At 50.1% G+C, this 18,019-nt stretch overlaps 1 protein-coding gene across 2 annotated transcripts in view; it reads left to right on the top strand.

Moving 5' to 3' along the window:
* The first annotated feature begins 8,321 nt into the window (after positions 1–8,321).
* Positions 8,322–18,019, top strand: part of Ppargc1b (PPARG coactivator 1 beta) — a 108,541-nt gene continuing 98,843 nt past the window's right edge. For both annotated transcript variants that reach the window (XM_013349583.2, XM_013349582.2), the window contains exon 1: positions 8,322–8,692. In XM_013349583.2, the coding sequence (XP_013205037.1) occupies positions 8,615–8,692 (78 nt within the window). In that variant the 5' untranslated portion in view covers positions 8,322–8,614. The remainder of the gene's footprint in view (positions 8,693–18,019) is intronic.

The following is an 18,019-nucleotide window of genomic DNA, read 5'->3' as shown; positions in this document are numbered from 1 at the left end:
CATAGTCTTTGTTCACAAACCCTGGTTTGAGTAATTTGTATAAACCCTCTGAACTCCCGGGTTTAGAATGCATGCAACTTAATTCTGGCCAATCAGAGCAGGGATTGGCTAAACAATGAGCTTTTGCACCAGGCTAACACAATTAGCAAACTCAGCCCAGAGTGGGAGGACAGCCCAGAGTGGGGGGACAACCCAGAGGGCTCCTTTGTTACACTGCTAAGAGGACTGGACCTGGACCTGGGACAAAACACCTGGACATCCACAGTGGCGAGCGCATTGGAACACAGCTGGGGAGCAAGCATCCACTCTTCCTGACTGTTCTCCCTTGGGTACGCTTGTTGTGTGTAGGGTTTCCTGCTCACTGCAATGGAAGAAGCTATAGCTAGTATTGTCCCACCAAATGTAGCACACCACAGAGTAGACTGTTTACAAGAGGATGATAAATAAACTTCAAATAATGCATCATGGTTACCGTTTACTAGACTCTTCTACGCAGATCTGGCTTGACTGTGTATTAGAACACCGAGGCTCAGTATCAGCGTCTCACAGGCCTTTGAAGGTTTAACAAGTAAAGGACCTCATCCGTTCCCACTATTTTTTTAGTCAAGTTTACATATTTAGTGATATGTCTGGGACTAAAATGTAGTCTAGAGAAAATAAATCTGGTATCACAAGGGATCCATGGTTACAAAGCAAGCTGATGACACATTTACATGGGGCAGTGAGTGTCACAGCGCTTGTGTGTAGATCACAGGAACACTTGCTGGAGTGAGTTCTCTCTTTCCACCACGTGGGTCCTAGGGATTGGGGTAATTTAAAATAGTTTACAATTTAAAAGTGAAGCAATGAGATGAACATGGATGCTCCCTTTCCACTTGTCCACCCGCCCCAATTGGCTGTGGGATTGGAGGTATTCTGGAGGAATCCAGAGAGGCCAGTATCCACAATACTGCTGCACTGAGGTCCCACCATGCTCTGCTCCTCATGATGGCTGTCATGCCTGGAGGCCCTGCTCTCCCTCTGAATCCTGTAATCCTCTTGGCTGCTCCAGAGGGGAGGAGATTCCTTTTCGTATAAAACACTCCTGGGGTGGCCTACTGACCTGAATTCTCCTTTCAGCATCCTGACTCCAGCTGCCTTCGCTGCCAAACTATACACGGCCCAGATGACTTCTCCCATGAGCAGGAGTTAGAACACCCGGGGCCGAGGCCCTGGAGAAAATGCCTGAGGCTGGTCCAGCTCAAGACTGTCACTGTGCAGAGTGAGAGTTGAGGCTCCATAGAGAAAAGAATTTTGTCTTAAGCGGTCCTCAGCCCTTCCAGCTTCCAGGGAAGAAACAGTTATTTCTCCTGACTTGTCTGCCGACTCCTCACCCCTGCACACTGTGGAACCCAGAATCTTGGAACTACCTGACAGCAAAGCTGAAAGTGGCCGCTATTTATGGTCCTATAGCATGGTGCTTCATGGGAACCCAGAAGGATATACAAAGTAAGGTCTCCTACAGGAGCATTGTTAATTACTTAGAGCAATAAGTGTTGAGTTCAAAGTCTTCTCCAGTGTGAGCTTGATCCACACAAAACTCTAGGACAAGTCAGAGACATAGAATAATCTTCAAGAAGTGATTTCCCCAAGACCCCAAAGCCAGAAACTGACAGAGCACTCAGTTATTCTTTTTGTCTGATACATACATACATATATATATATATATATATATGTATACACACATATACATATATACACATATCAAACTGAATGTAAACTCTGTTGCCTTTTAATGATTTATTTTTGGTTAATGATTTATTTTTATGTGATTTAGTGTTTTACCTGCATGTATTTATATGTGAATGTCACATTCCCCTGGAACTGCAGTTACAGATAGTTGTGAGCTGTTATGTGGGTGCTGGGAATTGAACTTGGGTCCTCCAAAAGAGTAGCCAGTGCTCTTAACCACCTAACTATCTCTCCAGTCCCACCATGTTGCCTTTTGAATACTGTCTCTTTAAATGTCGCTATTCTGATATATACATATATCATTCTAATATTTGTATAAATATAGATATTATGTATATGTATATATGTATTTGGGTTAATTTGTTTGGTTGTTGTTTATTTTTGGTTTTTCAAGACAGTGTTTCTCTATGTAACAGACTTGACTGTCCTGGAACTCACTTTGCAGACCAGGCTGACCTAAAACTCACAGAGTCCCGTTTGCCTCTACCTTCCGAGTGCTGGGATCAAAGGTGTGTGTCACCATTGCCCAATTGTGTTTTTTTTTTTAAATAAGTTCTCTCTATGCAGCCCTGGATCTCCTGGAATTTGCTATTTAAACCAGGCTAGCCTTAAACTCCAAGAGATCTTCCTGTTTCTGCCTTCCGAGTGCTGCAGTTAAAGATGTGTCACCTGTGCCCTGCTGGACTAGAGTGCACACTGAATGATAACCTAGGAAGGACACCACATCTTCTGTGCCTCTGTTTCTTCACCTACTAAACGGGCATGGGAAGAATCCTGCTGAAGACTTTTGCCCTGTAAACAGATAAGAGAAAGCAAGTTTCTACCTCTTCAAAGTTTTTCTGCCTCCGTGTTTAGTTTTGTTTGTTGTTTGTTTTGAGGCTGAGGGTTGGTGGAGGGCAGCCCTTACAAAACCAGGAAGCAGTAAGAAGCTCAGCAGCTGCTTAACACTGCTCACCTGGTGATCTGAAGTCATTTGCTGCACATGAAACAACACGAACTGTTGTTTCTGTCAAATACACCAACGAAGTCACGGAATGCCACTGCCGGAAAAGACAAGGGCATCGTCAGACACAGATGTGCCTTGTTCATCCTGGGCCTTTAGTTAAGTGCCAGAGCCTCCCACCCTCAACCCTAAGACCTTCAAATGAAAACATCCAGGTGATTTCTGGAACCCTGACTTCCGGTCCTGTCTCTGTCACAAAGGGCTTTGTAATCCAGGTGACATCCTTTGCCCCTCTACAGTTCTGAAGTTCTGTCACTCAGTGGAAGACAGAGATAACGGTTCCTGTCCTGGCTTCCTTCAATGAGGGACTATCATGTAGAAGTGTAAGCCAAATAAACCCTCTCCTCCCCTACTCGCTTTTGGATCATGGAAGCAATAAAAGCCCTAACTAAAACAGAAATTGGTACCAGGAGTGGGTGCTAGGACTGACTGTGTTTTTGGAAGGATTGTGGGACTTTGGGCTAGAAAAGCTACTAAGTGTTGAGATCTCAGTGAGGCATTTTTGTTGGAGTGCAGACAATGCAGGCTTGGCTTGGGAGGTTTCAGAGGAAGTTTGAGAGTCTCTTAATGACTCTATCAAGATTTTTTTTTTTTTTTGCTATTTTGAGTTAATAATCTGTGGTTCTGGTTATCTGGGGCTGAAGAATCTGCTGTGATTAACAGGATACCAGAACCACTGAAGCAAAACTTTTGCTTTACTGGGACAATTGATGCTGGTCAGCTGGAGCTGTGAAATCAGTGGCGATTCAGAAAGAGACCAGCATCACTGAGGTAAAATCTTCTGGTAAATCTTTCCTCCGAATCTGCACACACAAGCTGTGTTCAGGGGTGACCAAGGTTGTACCTTGTGTTTATAGCCAACTTGGTCACGTGTAAGAGCCTCCCAGGTGGAACTGGTTTTGCATGAAATGATCATAAAAAAACAGTCGAGGGGCTGGAGAGATGGCTCAGTGGTTAAGAGCACCGGCTGCTCTTCCAGAGGTCCTGAGTTCAATTCCCAGCAACCATATGGTGGCTCACAACCATCTATAATGAGATCTGGTGCCCTCTTCCGGCGTGTGGGCATATATGAAGGCAGAATGTCGTATACATAATAAATAAATAAATCTAAAAATAAAATTAAAAAAAAAAAACAGTCGAGGCTTGGTACAGTGAGAGGCCCTTGGTGAAGGCACAGCTGGAGTAGTGGTGAAAGCCCCAGGATTGAAAGGGTCATTGAGAAAAGAGAGACCCATGGGTGTTTTCTTCATGGACAGCATGAAGAGAATCCAGGAGAGGTTATTGGTGAAAGGGCAGCCCAGCTGCAGCAGGAGACCTCCATGCCTCTGCATCAGGCTTCTGCCTCTGGGTTCCTGACCTGTTAGAGTTCTTGTCCTGGCTTCCTTTAATGATGAACTACAATGTGGGAGTATAAGCCAAATAAACCCTTTCCTTCCCATCTTGCTTATGGTCATCATGTTTCAGGCAGCAATAGAGTCCCTAACTAAGATAGGGACTTTAAGGATCAACTGTACAAAGGCGCTGTCTTTTAAAAGTTCATCTTGGCCTTGGACACAGAAGCTGGGACACAGAGCAGCATGTGGCTATGTGGCACCATAGCTTTGACCATAGGCTTCCAGAAAGCCTTACTGCCTGTTAAGACCCATGTCCTCCCTCCGTCATTGAACAATAGTTTGCTTAACAGTTGTGTTGGCCAGTAGGTGGGCAGGGATGGCAGATGTTGTATAGGCACCGGCTTATGTGTGCACCAACTGCAGTAGCGGGTACATAGCAGGTGTAACTTAAACATCTGTTGAATGATGGACAAGCAGAGTCACCCAGGGGACCCTGTTAAATCTGGGCCCACTTCAGACCTACCGAATAGAAATCTCTGGTGACAGAGACCAGGTGACTGTCCTGTCCTCAAGAGTCTCAGGAGAAGAAATGCTGACGGTCTCACTTGGAGTACTAGTAGACAGGGGAGAGGCTAAAATATTCAAGTCCGATTGGATAGGTTCCTTTTCCTCGAGTCGTATCCAAGGAGCCTGGGGTGCTCTTGGCTTTGGGCTGGGTTAGACATGCACCACGTTCACTTTCACTACTTCCCAGGGAGGCAAGGCCAATAAAACGGCAGAGGAGGTAGACGTGGAGCTTCGTGAAGTCCAACGCTGGCAGTATTATTGCCCTTCCCTTGAAAGTCATAAACTAAGAAATGTGCCACCATTCTGGCTTCCTCCAGGTGGCCAGCTGTTAGGAGCCACTTCTAATTGCCTTCTAGGGGGCTGTCACTTGGACTGGCACACACCTAGGCTTGGCCTTAGCTCGACCTCTAGCTGCTTGGTCTACAGCTAACCACTTCTCCCCTTTTGCAGGGAATGCTGGAGGTTTAGCCTAGGACTCCGAGTGTGTGAGGCAAATGTTCCACCACTGAGCCAGATCCCCAGCATTAACCCCCCTTAAGCTTTCCTTTCCCAGGGGATGTAATGGATAAATTCATCCCATTGAAGCTGGTGGGAAGGATTAGAGATGATGCAGCTCAGATGCACAGGAAAGCTGGGAGGTTCAGCCGGAGCCTGAGATGCTAACAGTACACTTGGGTCCAGGACTCTGCACAGCTTCATCCAGGGGCTTTTTTATCAGCCAGGCAGAAGACCAGCAAACAACCTGAGATGCTCTGTCACCTTGGGTTTCTTGAGGACTTCTCTTTTTTTTTTGAGAGGAGGTCTCACTATGCAACCTAGGGTGGCCTCAGACTTCCTTTGCAGTCCTTTTGCTTCGGCCTCCTGAGTGCTGGGGTTGCAGGCATGAATGATCACTCAGCGTGCTTGACGACTTTCTCAAGGAAGAACTCCCTACTCCTGCAAGGAGGCAAGAGGGTCGTGGGGCCTGAGAGTCTGGGTGCCTTTAAGAAAAGAACTCCTGAAAAGCAAGCTAGCTTCTCAGGTGGAGGTTCACCCTAAATGTCTTGGCAGCCACAACCCAGTCAGAGGGTCGATGAGAAAGTCCTTAAGACTGAGCAATGAGTAGTAATTCTAACAATGCCAGAGTTTTAAAAACAAAGTCTCCGAAGGAGTCTCTAGCAAGGCAGTGAAGAGTGCAGTCACTGTGCACAGTGAGCTGTGCACAGCCATGGTCAGGGACGGCTGGCTGGGGAGGGGACCCAATGTAGCCCTTATGCTACAAAAGTCACAATAGCAAAGGGCCAGACTAGAATGGGGACAGTTCTGGAAACCGTTTCATAGGACCCCTACTTGGTCCAGGAGCAGCAGCCTTAGAGGACTCAAGTCCTAGGTGATAATGAGGATGATAATGACGGTGATAGTCACTTCCTGTCTGCTGAACGAGGGCCAAGCAATTTTTTTACACATATTATTTCACTTGACGCTTACAAGGGCCTACGTGAAATAGCACCATTGCTGTCCCCACTTTGTAGATGAGGAAACTGAGGCTCATCAGTTTTGTTTTGTTTTATAAATCAGGGTCTCATGTAGCCCAAGCTGGCCCAAGCTTGCTACGTAGTCAAAGATGACCTTGAACATCCGATTCTTCTGCTTCTATGTCCCCAGTGCTGGTATTATAATACATGCCGCAATACCCAGTTTTATTTGGTTCTATAAAACCTGGAACTTCATGTGTGGTAGGTAGAATGTTCTATAAAGTGAATTATGTTCCCAGTCTTTGCTTCATTTTTTTTGAGGCAGCACCTCATGTACTCCAGGCTTATATAGCCAAGGATAACCTGGAACTCCTGACGCTCCTGCCTCCACTTCCAAAGTGTTAGGATTACAAGCATGCATCATATGCCTGACTCTCCCTTTTACTTTTAAGTAACAGTGCACACAGTTGTTGGTATTAGGATTCAGACCTGAAATGGAGTACAGAGTCTGCTTAAATTGGAGGGAAGGTAAGTTATAATTTAGGCCAGCGCCCGTAAGGGTATTTTCTCGCATTCCCCCTGAAGGCAGGCCCTGTGCCAAGCACTTTACATATTTTATCTCTTTATCGTCATAGCATCACTATGAGTAAGTGATTTCACTATCCCCGTTTGTAAAGATGAGAGACCAAAGCCTGAGATGAGATGACTTGCTGGGGTTCAAAACCACGCAGCGACCCTGACTGAGTTGCCCAGTACTGGAACAGTATGGGCTGGACCAGAACCCAGGACTCCTCTGAGGCTAGCTGTAGGTTCTCTGTTGGCAGCATTGTTCCTTAAAAGCATGCTGGCCTTGAGCCCAAAGAGTGAAATCACACCCTGCGGTTCTGGGAACCTCAGACTGGAGAAGAAGGAAGCTGTTGCTGTGTGGCTCAAGTCTGAGCAGGTGTGCTGAGGTTCTTTCCTTCTCTTGCTGGAAGGAGAGCCCACTGGCCGGGCAGGGTGGGGCAGCCGCTTGCCAGTACCCTGTGGGAGGGAGGTGGCAGGAGGCAGGTGTGCCCAATAAACAGGTCTGTGTCTTCCTGCCTTGCAGCCTTTATTCAGCCCCAGCCCCCGCCCTTCCACACCCCTCCTTTGCCCTCACACACCTAGATGCCTGCTTGGCCAGCTTTGAAGCAATGAGAGTTCAAGGTTGAAGTCAGAAGGTTTGCTTCCTGGCTCTGGTTCAGGACTCTCCTGGAGTGCAGTCCTGACCTACAGTTCCCTCATCTGGTAGAGTATGTGGTGACAGAGGGGGTGGGGGAGAGCAGAGCCCTCCAGCCTTTTCAATTAACACATTATTTATTAAATACCCCTGGTCAACCGAAGTCATAACAAAACAAGGTTTAAGCCTGGTTTCATGTGTTAGACTCTAGCAAGGACAGATTAACTCAAATCAATTCTTCACGGAAGCCAAGGTACAAGGGCCGCTGAGATACCTCTAAGGGAAAGGGTCGCATAGGCTTGGGGTTGGGAAACAACAAATGAGTTGGTACTTACAAGGGTGATGGAAAACCGGTCGGTGGTGGCACGTGCCTTTAATCCAGCACTTGGGAGGCAGAGGCAGGAGGATCTCAGTGAGTTCGAGGCCAGCTTGGTCTACAAGGTGAGTTCCAGGACAGTCAGGACTGTTACACAGAGAAATCCTGTCTCGACCCCCCCCCCAAAAAAAAAAACCAATGGTGGTGGGTAAGTGTGCCCTAAAGATACCCTTATTCGGTGAATGGCCGATTAGCACAGTGGCTCCTTTCCAGAAGGTTCCTATTAAGAAAAGGGAGAAGGTCAGTGGACCTGGGAGACTGGCAGAAGTCTAGCCAGTTCAAGACACTGTAGGCTATGGTAAAGGACATAATTGGGGAATGGTTAAGCTTAACAGGAAATGGGGAGGGGGGAAGGCTTCAAAGAAAACATACGAATGCCACCCTCTCCGAGAAGTCGTCTCTGATTTCTTTGCCTTTGACATGTGCCTGCCTTCCTCCCTCTCTGGTCTTGCACTCTGGATAGAGAACTTAGGAGGCCTCCGAAGCTTTCTCTTTTGCTGTTGAAGCACACTGCGGCTTCAAATGCCGTTCCAAACCTCCTGGAGCCTCAGTTTCCCCAGCTGTGTAGAAGCAGGTTGTCAGGCAAGGGCCCGCCCAGCGCTAACGCAACGTGATTCGCTCTAGCAGTAAGGAGGGGGTGCCCGCATTGCTGCGCAGGCACCGGGCTGCTGGCCCGGGCACCGCCACCTGGCTGCCGGCGCTTTTTATCCCTGCGGGGGGCTGCGAGACCTGGTCGCCGCGACAGACTCTGAGCAGGGAAAGTGGGGGTACGACCCCAGGCTCACGCGGCCCCGCCCCCGCAGCCAGCCGGCCTGCCGCAGCCGGGGGCCCGAGCTCCGCCCTCCACCCGCCCGCCCGCCGGGCTGCCTCCTCCCTCCTCCTCGCTCGCTCCCTCCCCCGGGCGGGCTCGGCGCTGACTCCGCCGCACGCTGCAGCCGCGGCTGGAAGATGGCGGGGAACGACTGCAGCGCGCTGCTGGATGAAGAGCTCTCCTCCTTCTTCCTCAACTATCTCTCTGACACGCAGGTACGGCCAGCGGGCAGAGCAGGCCAGACACCAGGGTACAGAACCGTGGGGCTGCAGCGGCAGCTGCGGAGCCAGGAGCGCAGCGGTGGGCGTACCGGGGCGATCGGGGGGTTCAGGCTGCAGAGCCCCCCTTCCACGTGCCTTGCGTTGCGCTCCGTTACAGGCGTAGCGATCTGCAGGTCGCCGGCACATGCTGTAGCATTGGGGGACACAGTCATCCGGGAGGGTCTGGTCAGGGCTACCTGGAGTCTATGGTTCCCCCACCGGCAAAGTTGAGGGGTACTGCGATTCCTTGGGCAGGTAGAGTCTAGCCAGGGTCGGAGGGACCCCTAAGGCTGGCTCTGGGTGCTGTAGGCGCGTCCTCGGCGCCCAGCACTTGCTGCCTTACTTTCACGTGCACTTGTGGCGGGGTTAAGGGAGGCGGCCCGCAGCCCTGGAGTCCCCTCGTTCTTCAGCACCCGGGTACCCCAAGTACTGCCACTGGCTCGTCCGCAGCCCCCCACCTGCTCCCGCAGCGCAGAGTTTCCTGTCAGTTGCCGACTAGGGGAATTAAGGGTCTGCGGGGCACGTGGACATGCGGGCGGAGATAGTGTCTATCAGCTTTCGCTATCCGGAGGAGACCCTCTAGGCAAGAGCAAAGCTGGATCGGGGCGGAAGGACTATCTGGGGGGTGTCTGGGTCCCCCTGCGGCGCGCGGCCTCGGCGCGCGCTCCACGATGCAGGGGGAAGGGAAGGTGAGGCGGCGTCCGGGGTTCTGGCTGAGCCTGGGAGCTTCACCGGCTACACGCTCGTGACAGGAGTGTGCTTTGGTGTTCGGGAGGGAGGAGGAGAGAGCTGCTGGCTTGGAGACCAAAATGGGGATTGCTGCTGGGACAAACAGTTGCGGGGAAATGTGCACGCGGCGTGCGCGCCCCCAACTCCTCCGTTTCCCCCGGCCCAAGCCTGTTGCAAGCCTAAAGTTTGGCTCCCGAGTTAGGGGTTTTGCTCCAGGCTCTTGGCTGCGTGTCCCCGAGAGGTTGGGGATGCGGTGGAGCCTGGGAGGAGACCCCGGATGCGGGGACATGCCTGGGTACGGAGCCCGGCTGTCGGACGGAAACCCGCGGGACTCGCGGGGACAGACTGAGTACCTGGAGTGGAAGCGTTTGTGCCGGTCCGTTTTGCATAACACTGGGAGGGAGGGGAAGGCGGAGTGGGGAGGGGGGTGGGAGGAGAGAGGGAAACTTTGCTTCTGGTTAGAATCTACCAGTCTTTGGGCGGTAGCAGCTGTCATGGGACCGGGTGGGCGGGGAGAGGCTTGCAAGCTGACTCCTGGCGGTGAGACGCTACTCGGAGGGGACGCAACGGCCGTCTCGAGACGTTCTGCTCCGGGAAGACTCCTGGTGGTGACTTCAGGCTGGCGATTAGGATAGGCGGCTGGGCGAGGTGTCGCCTAGAGGAAGCCCGCCACGCGCGGGAGACGGCGGGCCGTAGCCCTCTGCAAACGCCGCTGCGTCCCGGAGCTGCGGGGCCGCGTGGTGTGTGGCTGGCGCGCTCGGGTGGGTTCGCAGCAGAGGCCCAAGGGGACGGTCGCGAGTGATCGAGTGATTGCGCTTCCTCAGGTCGGGAGGGGGTGTTAATGAGCGGGCTGTACGCGCGCGCGCGCGCGCGTGTGTGTGTGTTTGTGTGTGTGTGTGTGTGTGTGTCCCCTGCGCGTGTGCACACGCCGCGCGCGCCGGGCGCGTACCTATACCTCTGACGAAACTGCGGTGGAGCTCCCGGCAGCGTCGCCGGGCTCGGTCACACGCCCGGTGTTTGTGTCTGCCGAAGTCGGCCCTAGCCTCAGCACCCCAGCAGTAGATAGCCTGGAATCAGGACTGGAGGTGGTGGGGATTTGGTGTGGTGCCCCCCCCCCCGAAGACCTGTACCCCAAATCTCTATTGCCTGGAGTAGTTTCCAAATTTCTACATTTAAGAACCTAGTAGAAGAGACCCAAAACAGCTCGTGAGACTTCTTCACCCATACCAAGGTTGTTTGCTCTGGACATGACCCTGGCCTTTAACTTTAGCTTTGGTGTTTGGCTCACCAATAATTAATTGTTTGCCCTTTTAGCCGCCAGCCTAGCTTACTTAGTAAGGCTGCTTCACCAAGGAAACTAGAAAAAAAAATGAGAAAGCAGGTGTCAGCAGAAGCAGTGCAGTGAAAGTTAATTTGGGACGTTTGCGCCCCCCCCCCTTAACTTAACCACGTGACAGGCCGAAGATCTCTCCGTGATCTTTGCCGGGCCAACTTGGGAAATGTAATTGATACCGGGAGCTTTGCTGCGGCCCCTAGAAGGATCAGAGCTGAGCGGGAATGGGCGGGGCAGCCCGCCGCCTCATTTTACAGTTGGGGAAGAGGCTGTGAGGGGTGAGCTGCTCGTCCACGACCACTCAGCCAGGGGGTGACAGAGCCACCCAGGGCTCCTGACTCCAGGTCCTGTGTGTTACCTCGAAATAGCACTGGACTTGGAGTCAGAAGGCCTGAGTGGAGTCACCTTCCCCGCTCTCTGGCTGGGTGATCCTGGAGCAAGCCGTTTTGACTCTCCAGCCGGGTTCCTCCATCTGTCCAATGGGGCCGGTGGTGCTGCCGGAGAAGCCAGAGGCCTGCTGGTGGGGTGAGCCTTGTCTGCATGTGAGATACCTGGCTGTCCCTGCTGCTGCTTCCCCACAGCCCTTCCCGGACCCTCCCCTCCCCCCAGCTCTCCCCTTGGGAGGGTTGGGGAAAGTGGATTGTCTTTGTCCCCGGTAGATTTCTGGCTGTCTTTGGTGGCTAACCCAGGCTTAGATTAAAGAGAACTTCTGTTTCAGAGACTTAACTTTTCTCCATTGTTGCCAAAGGAGACGTTTATCAGAACTAGGGTTGTGGCAGCTTCGTGGAAATGTCTGAAGTGCGTGTCTGAAAGAACTGTGTGCTGGTTTCAGCTTTGCCTAGACTGTCCCCCTTGCCTGGTGTGCCCTTGCCCACCATCCCGCATGGCTTTCTCCCTTAGTACGCCTTCCTGCCAGCTTGCCCTGCTCTCTCTGCTGTCTCTCATAGGCAGTTATAAAGCCAAGCATTGTGTGTCTGAGTCTATCCAGTAGGTTCTAAGTTGTGCCTTTTTATCTCCTTGTGCCCGCATGGCACCTGCCAGCCTGCTGAGCCATGTTCCTTTGCCCAGTTCTTGATGGGGCACATGGATTACACACAGGGGTACAGTTGAGCCTTGCCAAACAGAAGCTCCTGGGCTGACAGGGGAGACAGCTGGGCAGGGAATATGCAAGAGAGGGACGTACAGGGTTACAGCTGCTAGCGAAAGCCTTAACTCCAACAGCCACGTGGAAAGCTCGGTAATAAAGGGGTTGGTTATTTAAAATCACTCAAGTGCTTGGAGTGACAAAGGACGTTATACGTCGTCTAGTCCAACCCTTATTTAAAAATTTTAACCTTGTTAGAAAACATCGCCAAGCCTCATGGAAAAAGTCAACATATCTAATACTTCAAAGCTGTTTAGTTTTGTATGTGCGTCTGCATGTGTGTGCTATGGTGTGTGGACGCCAGAGGACAGCTTGCAGAAGATCTCTGCCGCCAAGTGGGACGTGGAGATTGAACCCGGGTCGTCACCCTTTGCCTGCTGAGCCATTTCACCAGTCCAGAAAACTGTAATGTTGTCCAAAGAGAGCTACTCCAAAGTCATCTGTATCTCAAAATCTTTCCTATTCATATATATCACTTATTTGGTAAAAAAAAAAAACAAAAACCAAAAACCAAAGAACAAATGGAGTTATTCTGTTGTACTAATTTGTAAATTGGAAGCACACTGTTTTGTAACTTGCTTTTTTTTTCTCTTCCTCACAATATGCTGTGAACATCTTTTTTCATCAATAAATATTGTGCTTAATATCTTAATGGTTGTATAGTATTTCATGGAGGGTTGAGCCAACACACATCAATCAGTCCTTGGTTGTTACTCGGTTGTTTGTATCTATCCTACTGTAAGCAATGCTGAAATGAATATCTTTGTGTACATGTGTTTCCTTCGTTTAAATTCCTAGAAGTAAAATTGCTCTATCAAAGGAACCGTTCAGGCATTTGGTAAACACATATCAAAATTGTCTTCTAGGGAGATTGTATTCCTTTACACACTCATTAACATTGTGTGGGAATGTCTGACTGGCCATACCCCAATTGTTCATACTGTTTTCACTATTATCAGCTCGGTCAGTAATACACTCTGTTACTCTTGCTGTTTAATCTGCATTTCTTGGGTAACGTGTGTGGTTCACTGCTTCCCCCTTGCATGGCTCTAGGGACTTGACCTGACTAGGGCAGTGAGGGAGTGGAGAAAAGACAGACACATGGAGACACAGCAGTAACTGGGATGGGGTGTACTGGTTAGGGTTAGCGTGGACTGAGCACTCTGATGGAGAAACCCTCAGATGCTCAGTGTTTATTGTATACAGTTGAACAGGGGGGTGGGGTTATTGCACACAGATAAATGAGGGGGCAGGATTTAAGTACTGCTGGACAAGGGGTTAGGTTTAGTTAACTTAAATAGGAGCCATCTCTGTAGGGGAAGAGTCTTCGGACTATAAATATCCAGGGGAAGAAAACTATGGTGGACATTTTCTGCACTCATTGTTGGCAGTCACACTTGGATGCCCAGAAGGCTTTGCAATGTCTCTGAGCCTCACTTTGGTGGTGGTGGTGGGGTAGGACTCTGCCATTTTCCTGTGGGTCTGAAGCCATGCCCATGCCAACACTGCCCGTTCATTCAGGGCTTTCCTGGCTTCCTATGCTCAACACCTCCCCATAGAGAATCACTTAAGCTGGTTCCATACAGCACCATGGTTGTGAGCTTAAAATGAGCCCCATTTTACAGTTGGATCTTTGTCTCCTCATCACTGTTAAGCTGGAACTGAGCACACAGAAGGGGCCCTACACCCAGGGAGAACTGAAGAAATGACTTAAAGTCTTAGTGCCCCTTGATGGGTCTGGGACACTCCATTGCCCTTGAAGCCAGGGCCAGCTGCTGTCCAAGTCAGAATTGCAGCTGCATCCAGCAGGTGCCTCTGCCCACCTTTGGCCTGCATGAGACGGTGGGGGGCGGGGAGGTAGGGGGAGGAGGGCAGGGTTGCTTTTTCATATGAGTACATCTGGGCCCATGCTCCCCAGAGGCCTGAGCTTCACTCTCTCTGGCCTCTCTGACTGATGCTGAGCATAGGTATGATACCCAGGAAAGGCAACAGCCAAGCAGTTGGGCCCCCGGGGCTCATGTTTCCCCTTGCCTTGGGGCCTCCTTTCCCCAGCTGCTGTAGGTCAGCCAGGAGCTCCACTATGCTATACTATGAGTCATTCTTTTCCTTCCCTCTCATTTGAAAGGAACACTGGCTTGAGTCAGAAGCAGCCCTGCAAATGGGGCCTCAGGCTTGGTCATGACAAGAGCATTGCAGGGCGAACAGCTGCCTTCCTTTCCCAGGCAGCAGCAGCAGCAGTGGCTGCGGCGGCGGCATTTATAGCCTATCCCCCAGGTCACATGTTCTTTGCTGAGCCTCTGTTGGCACTGTTCCATTCCTCCCTCACAAAGATCTGTACAATCTAGGTAGTGTTTTTACAGTTTTAAAGATTCCGTGGTCCCTAAGAACTCCCTGGCTCGCTGCTCCACTTACACTGCTTTGGAGTAAAGGAAGAGGTGGGGATAGTGGTGACATGCCTGCACAGCCTGACTCTTAATGCTGCCTGAAGACGGATTGTCCTCTGTGCTCACGGTTGTTCCTCTGGCACCCTGCACAAATGATGACCCGCTGAGAGAGGACAGACTCTAGAGTACTTCTGTTGCTTTGGGCCTCGCTTTCCCGACCTGTGAAATGGGGATAGCAAACCCTGTTAGGAATGAAATAATGAATTGTAAGCTGAGCACTGACCTGCTGCCTAGACAACTTGGAATTTGCTCACCGGGACACTTTTATGGGACAGGATTAAATTTAGAGCTGGTTCTGTGTGTGCAATCTTTGGTTTGTGGTACTAGGGATTGTGCTCAGGGCCTTGTAAAGGCTAGGCAAACATTCTACCACGGAGCTCCACCCCAAGTCCTCTTTTTACATTTATTTATGTATTTATTTATTCATTCTCATTTTATTGAGAGAGGGTTTCTCTATGTACCCCTGGTTGTCCTGGAACTCAATATGTAGACCAGGCTGGCCTTGAACTCATAGAGATGTGCGCGCCTCTACCTCCGGATACTAGGATTAAAGGCATGTGCCATCACCCACCCGTCTGTAATCATTCTTATATAAAAAAGAGAAGGGACATTGGAACTATGTGAAGGTGACAAGAATCCTCACAACCAGTCTCTGTCAGTCTCTGCCAAGGCAGCGGAGTCACTCATATTCATCCTGGGGACACCTCTAGGATACGGAATGCATTGTGCTGGGTCGACCTTTCTGTGTTCTCTCCTTCTTGCCAAGGTCCTTGTCCCATCCACAACTAGAGTCTTATACCTGCTACCCGTCTTTGCCACACTTAGACATCGCCTTCTCTCATTTGTCCTTGGTCTTAGGCACATGACTGAGAGGAAGGCACAGACATTTTTCCTTATAAGCTTGCCCCCGACTTGCACAGCCTCCTCACCAGAAATCCACTGTAACAGTTGATGAACCCACACACACCAATCATGATTGCCCAGAGCCCCCGGAGCTCCTCCTCCCTGGTGCACAGCATGGGTCATTCCTAGAATTGTGCGTTCTGTGGATTGGGACAAGTATGTAGTAATATAATAGTACGTTATAGCATTGCACTGCTGTCCTGTGCCCCGAGAGCTCTCTGCTTTTCCATCCCTTTGCCCTCGTTGCTGCCAACTACTGGCATTTTTACTGTGTCCATAGGTTTTGCTTTTTCCAGAGTATCACGGAGCCGCAGTCATGTGGTATGTAGGGCATATTTAGGTAGCAATGCAATTTAGGATTCCTTCATGACTTTTCATAGTTTGGTGGCTCAGCTCCCTACTACTTTTAAATTAACCCCCAAACTTGAAGTTTGCTGTGCGGGTATTGGGTCCTTGAAGTTGGAACATAGTCCCTGGATTTATCCTGAGTTGCTTGCTTTTCCCAAGTTTGAAATCAGAACTTACAAGCTCCATGACTTTGAGCAAATGTCTGATGCCCCCCACCTCAGTTATTTTTTTGTTTTGTGTTTTTGTTTCTGTTTTTCGTTTTGTTTTTCTGGATAGGATTTCTCTGTGTAACACTAGATCTTGTAGACCAGGCTGACCTCGAACTCACAGAGCTCCGTCTGCCTCTGCCTCTTGTGTGCTGGGATTAAAGATGTGCGCCACCACCAACCCAGCACACTTAGTTGTTTATATATGGGGGTAACAGTATATTCTTTTGAGGCTCATCCCAGAATGTGCTGTGAAGTTTTCTCCTGGGACCTAGTTTCACGCTGTCTGCTGCTATCTCCTTATCTGTCTGTCTTCTACCATGTCTGTTTACCTGCAAGAGCCAGTTCTCCTGGCTGGGCTGTGTCTGGACTCTCCCATCTCTAGACCCAATGGCTCCAGTCCTGCTTCCCAGTGTGCTTGGCCTGCAGAGCTCTCTCTGTAATTACCTCTACTGGATTTGACTCCTGATCTGCAGTTTGTCTGCTGGGAAACCTCCCCAACCCCTGGAGGTCACAGTCACACAAGCTTCCATTCTTTAATATTATTTTTTCATACAGTATATTTGATCATATTTTTCTCCTTCCCTAACCCCTCCCAGATCACTTCCCTGCCTGCATTTTTGTCCTCTCTCTCTCTCTCTCTCTCTCTCTCTCTCTCTCTCTCTCTCTCTCTCAGAAAGAGCATCTACCATAAAAATCAAAACAAAAACCAATAGGACAAAAATAACAAAACAAAAATGAAACAAAAAGTCCACAGATGCAGAAGAAAAAATGGGATTATTTTGTACTGGACAGCTACTCCTGGCCTTGGGTCCGGCTCTGGCGTGTGGTTGATATACCCAATGACTCTGTTGAAGAGAACTGATGTTCCCCTTTGCTAGCAGGTGTTGATTACGAATAGCTTGTTTACGGGTGGGAGACTGTGTTCTCCCTCTCTGTGCTGGGACCCCCATCGGGCTTGAGGCTGTGCAGGCTCCGTGTGTGCTGCCATAGGCTCTGTGAGCTCACGTGTGCTTCATCCTGCTGTGTCTGGAAGACACTGTCCTTGGAGTCACCCATCACTCTGACTCTTACTCTCTTTCCATCTCCCCTTCCACATAGATCCCTGAACCTTGAAGGGAGGCATTTGATGAAAATAACCCGTGTAAAACTTAGTCCTTCAAAGTCTCCCCTGCTCTGCATGTTTGGCCAGTTGGGGGTTTCTGTATTAATTTACCATGTCACTGAATACAGAGAAGCTGATCGGGTGCCCAGCTCTAAGCTGCAGTACTACTGACCAGCCAGCATTCATGGTGCTGGAATGTACTCTGCATGCCACTGGAGAAGAAAGGTAATCATCAGTATTACGTAGCCACAAACCCCGTGACCTACAACAGTGATCTGCATGGAAGACACACTGATGCAATAGTGTTACAAGTGCCATGGGCAGCAACCACTTTGTGATTGGATTTAAGGCTCATTGCATGGACAGAACCTGTACCGGACACTGCCAAAGTATCCAAGAACCTGAGCCTAGATCATTCATAGACCTTGTGGGGAAATCCACTATTAGTCTGTTAAAAAAAAAAAAGCAATAAGATGGCTCTGAATGACGTATTATGCCATACCCACAGAGCAGTACTCTCATTAGGCAGCTTCCGTTCTTGTAAAGACATAGCGAATCAAAGGACAGCATGAGTTTACAGCACCCGCTTGTCTGGGGGACCAGTGCTAAAGTCCCTTAGAGAGGTCACAGGCAGTGTTCCTTAGGAGGTTGTTCCTGGATAGTCAGCACTATAAGGCTAGAAGTTTGTCTGTTTCAGTTACTGTTTTCTTCCTGAGAGAACAGGAAGCCAGTGCACGACAAAGATTAGTACCCCTGTGAGTGGATGCGCTCTCCTGGGAGCAGGGCATCCACTGGTTTTCACTGTGTCTAGAGTTCCAGAGAAAGGCCGCGGCCCTTGCTGTCATCTTAATTTCTTTCTAACCAACCTGACCCGTAAACCCCTGCCCGAGAGCCTGTTCTCCTTGGGCAGACATTTACGCCTCTTCCCCTCTTTCACGGAGGCAGAGTTCTCTGGCTGCCGTGGTACCTGGACCTGAATTCCTCCTTGCAGCTTCACTGAGGGTTCTGGGAGGGTAGGAAAGAAGTAATTTCCTTCGATGGGTGGTGGTGGCGCATGGCTTTCATCCCAG

This window comes from Microtus ochrogaster, chromosome 18 (assembly GCF_000317375.1).
Source record: "Microtus ochrogaster isolate Prairie Vole_2 chromosome 18, MicOch1.0, whole genome shotgun sequence".
Classification (NCBI taxonomy): Eukaryota; Metazoa; Chordata; class Mammalia; order Rodentia; family Cricetidae; genus Microtus; species Microtus ochrogaster.
Note: the sequence above shows the minus strand (reverse complement) of the source record. Positions and strands in the feature narration are given on the sequence as shown.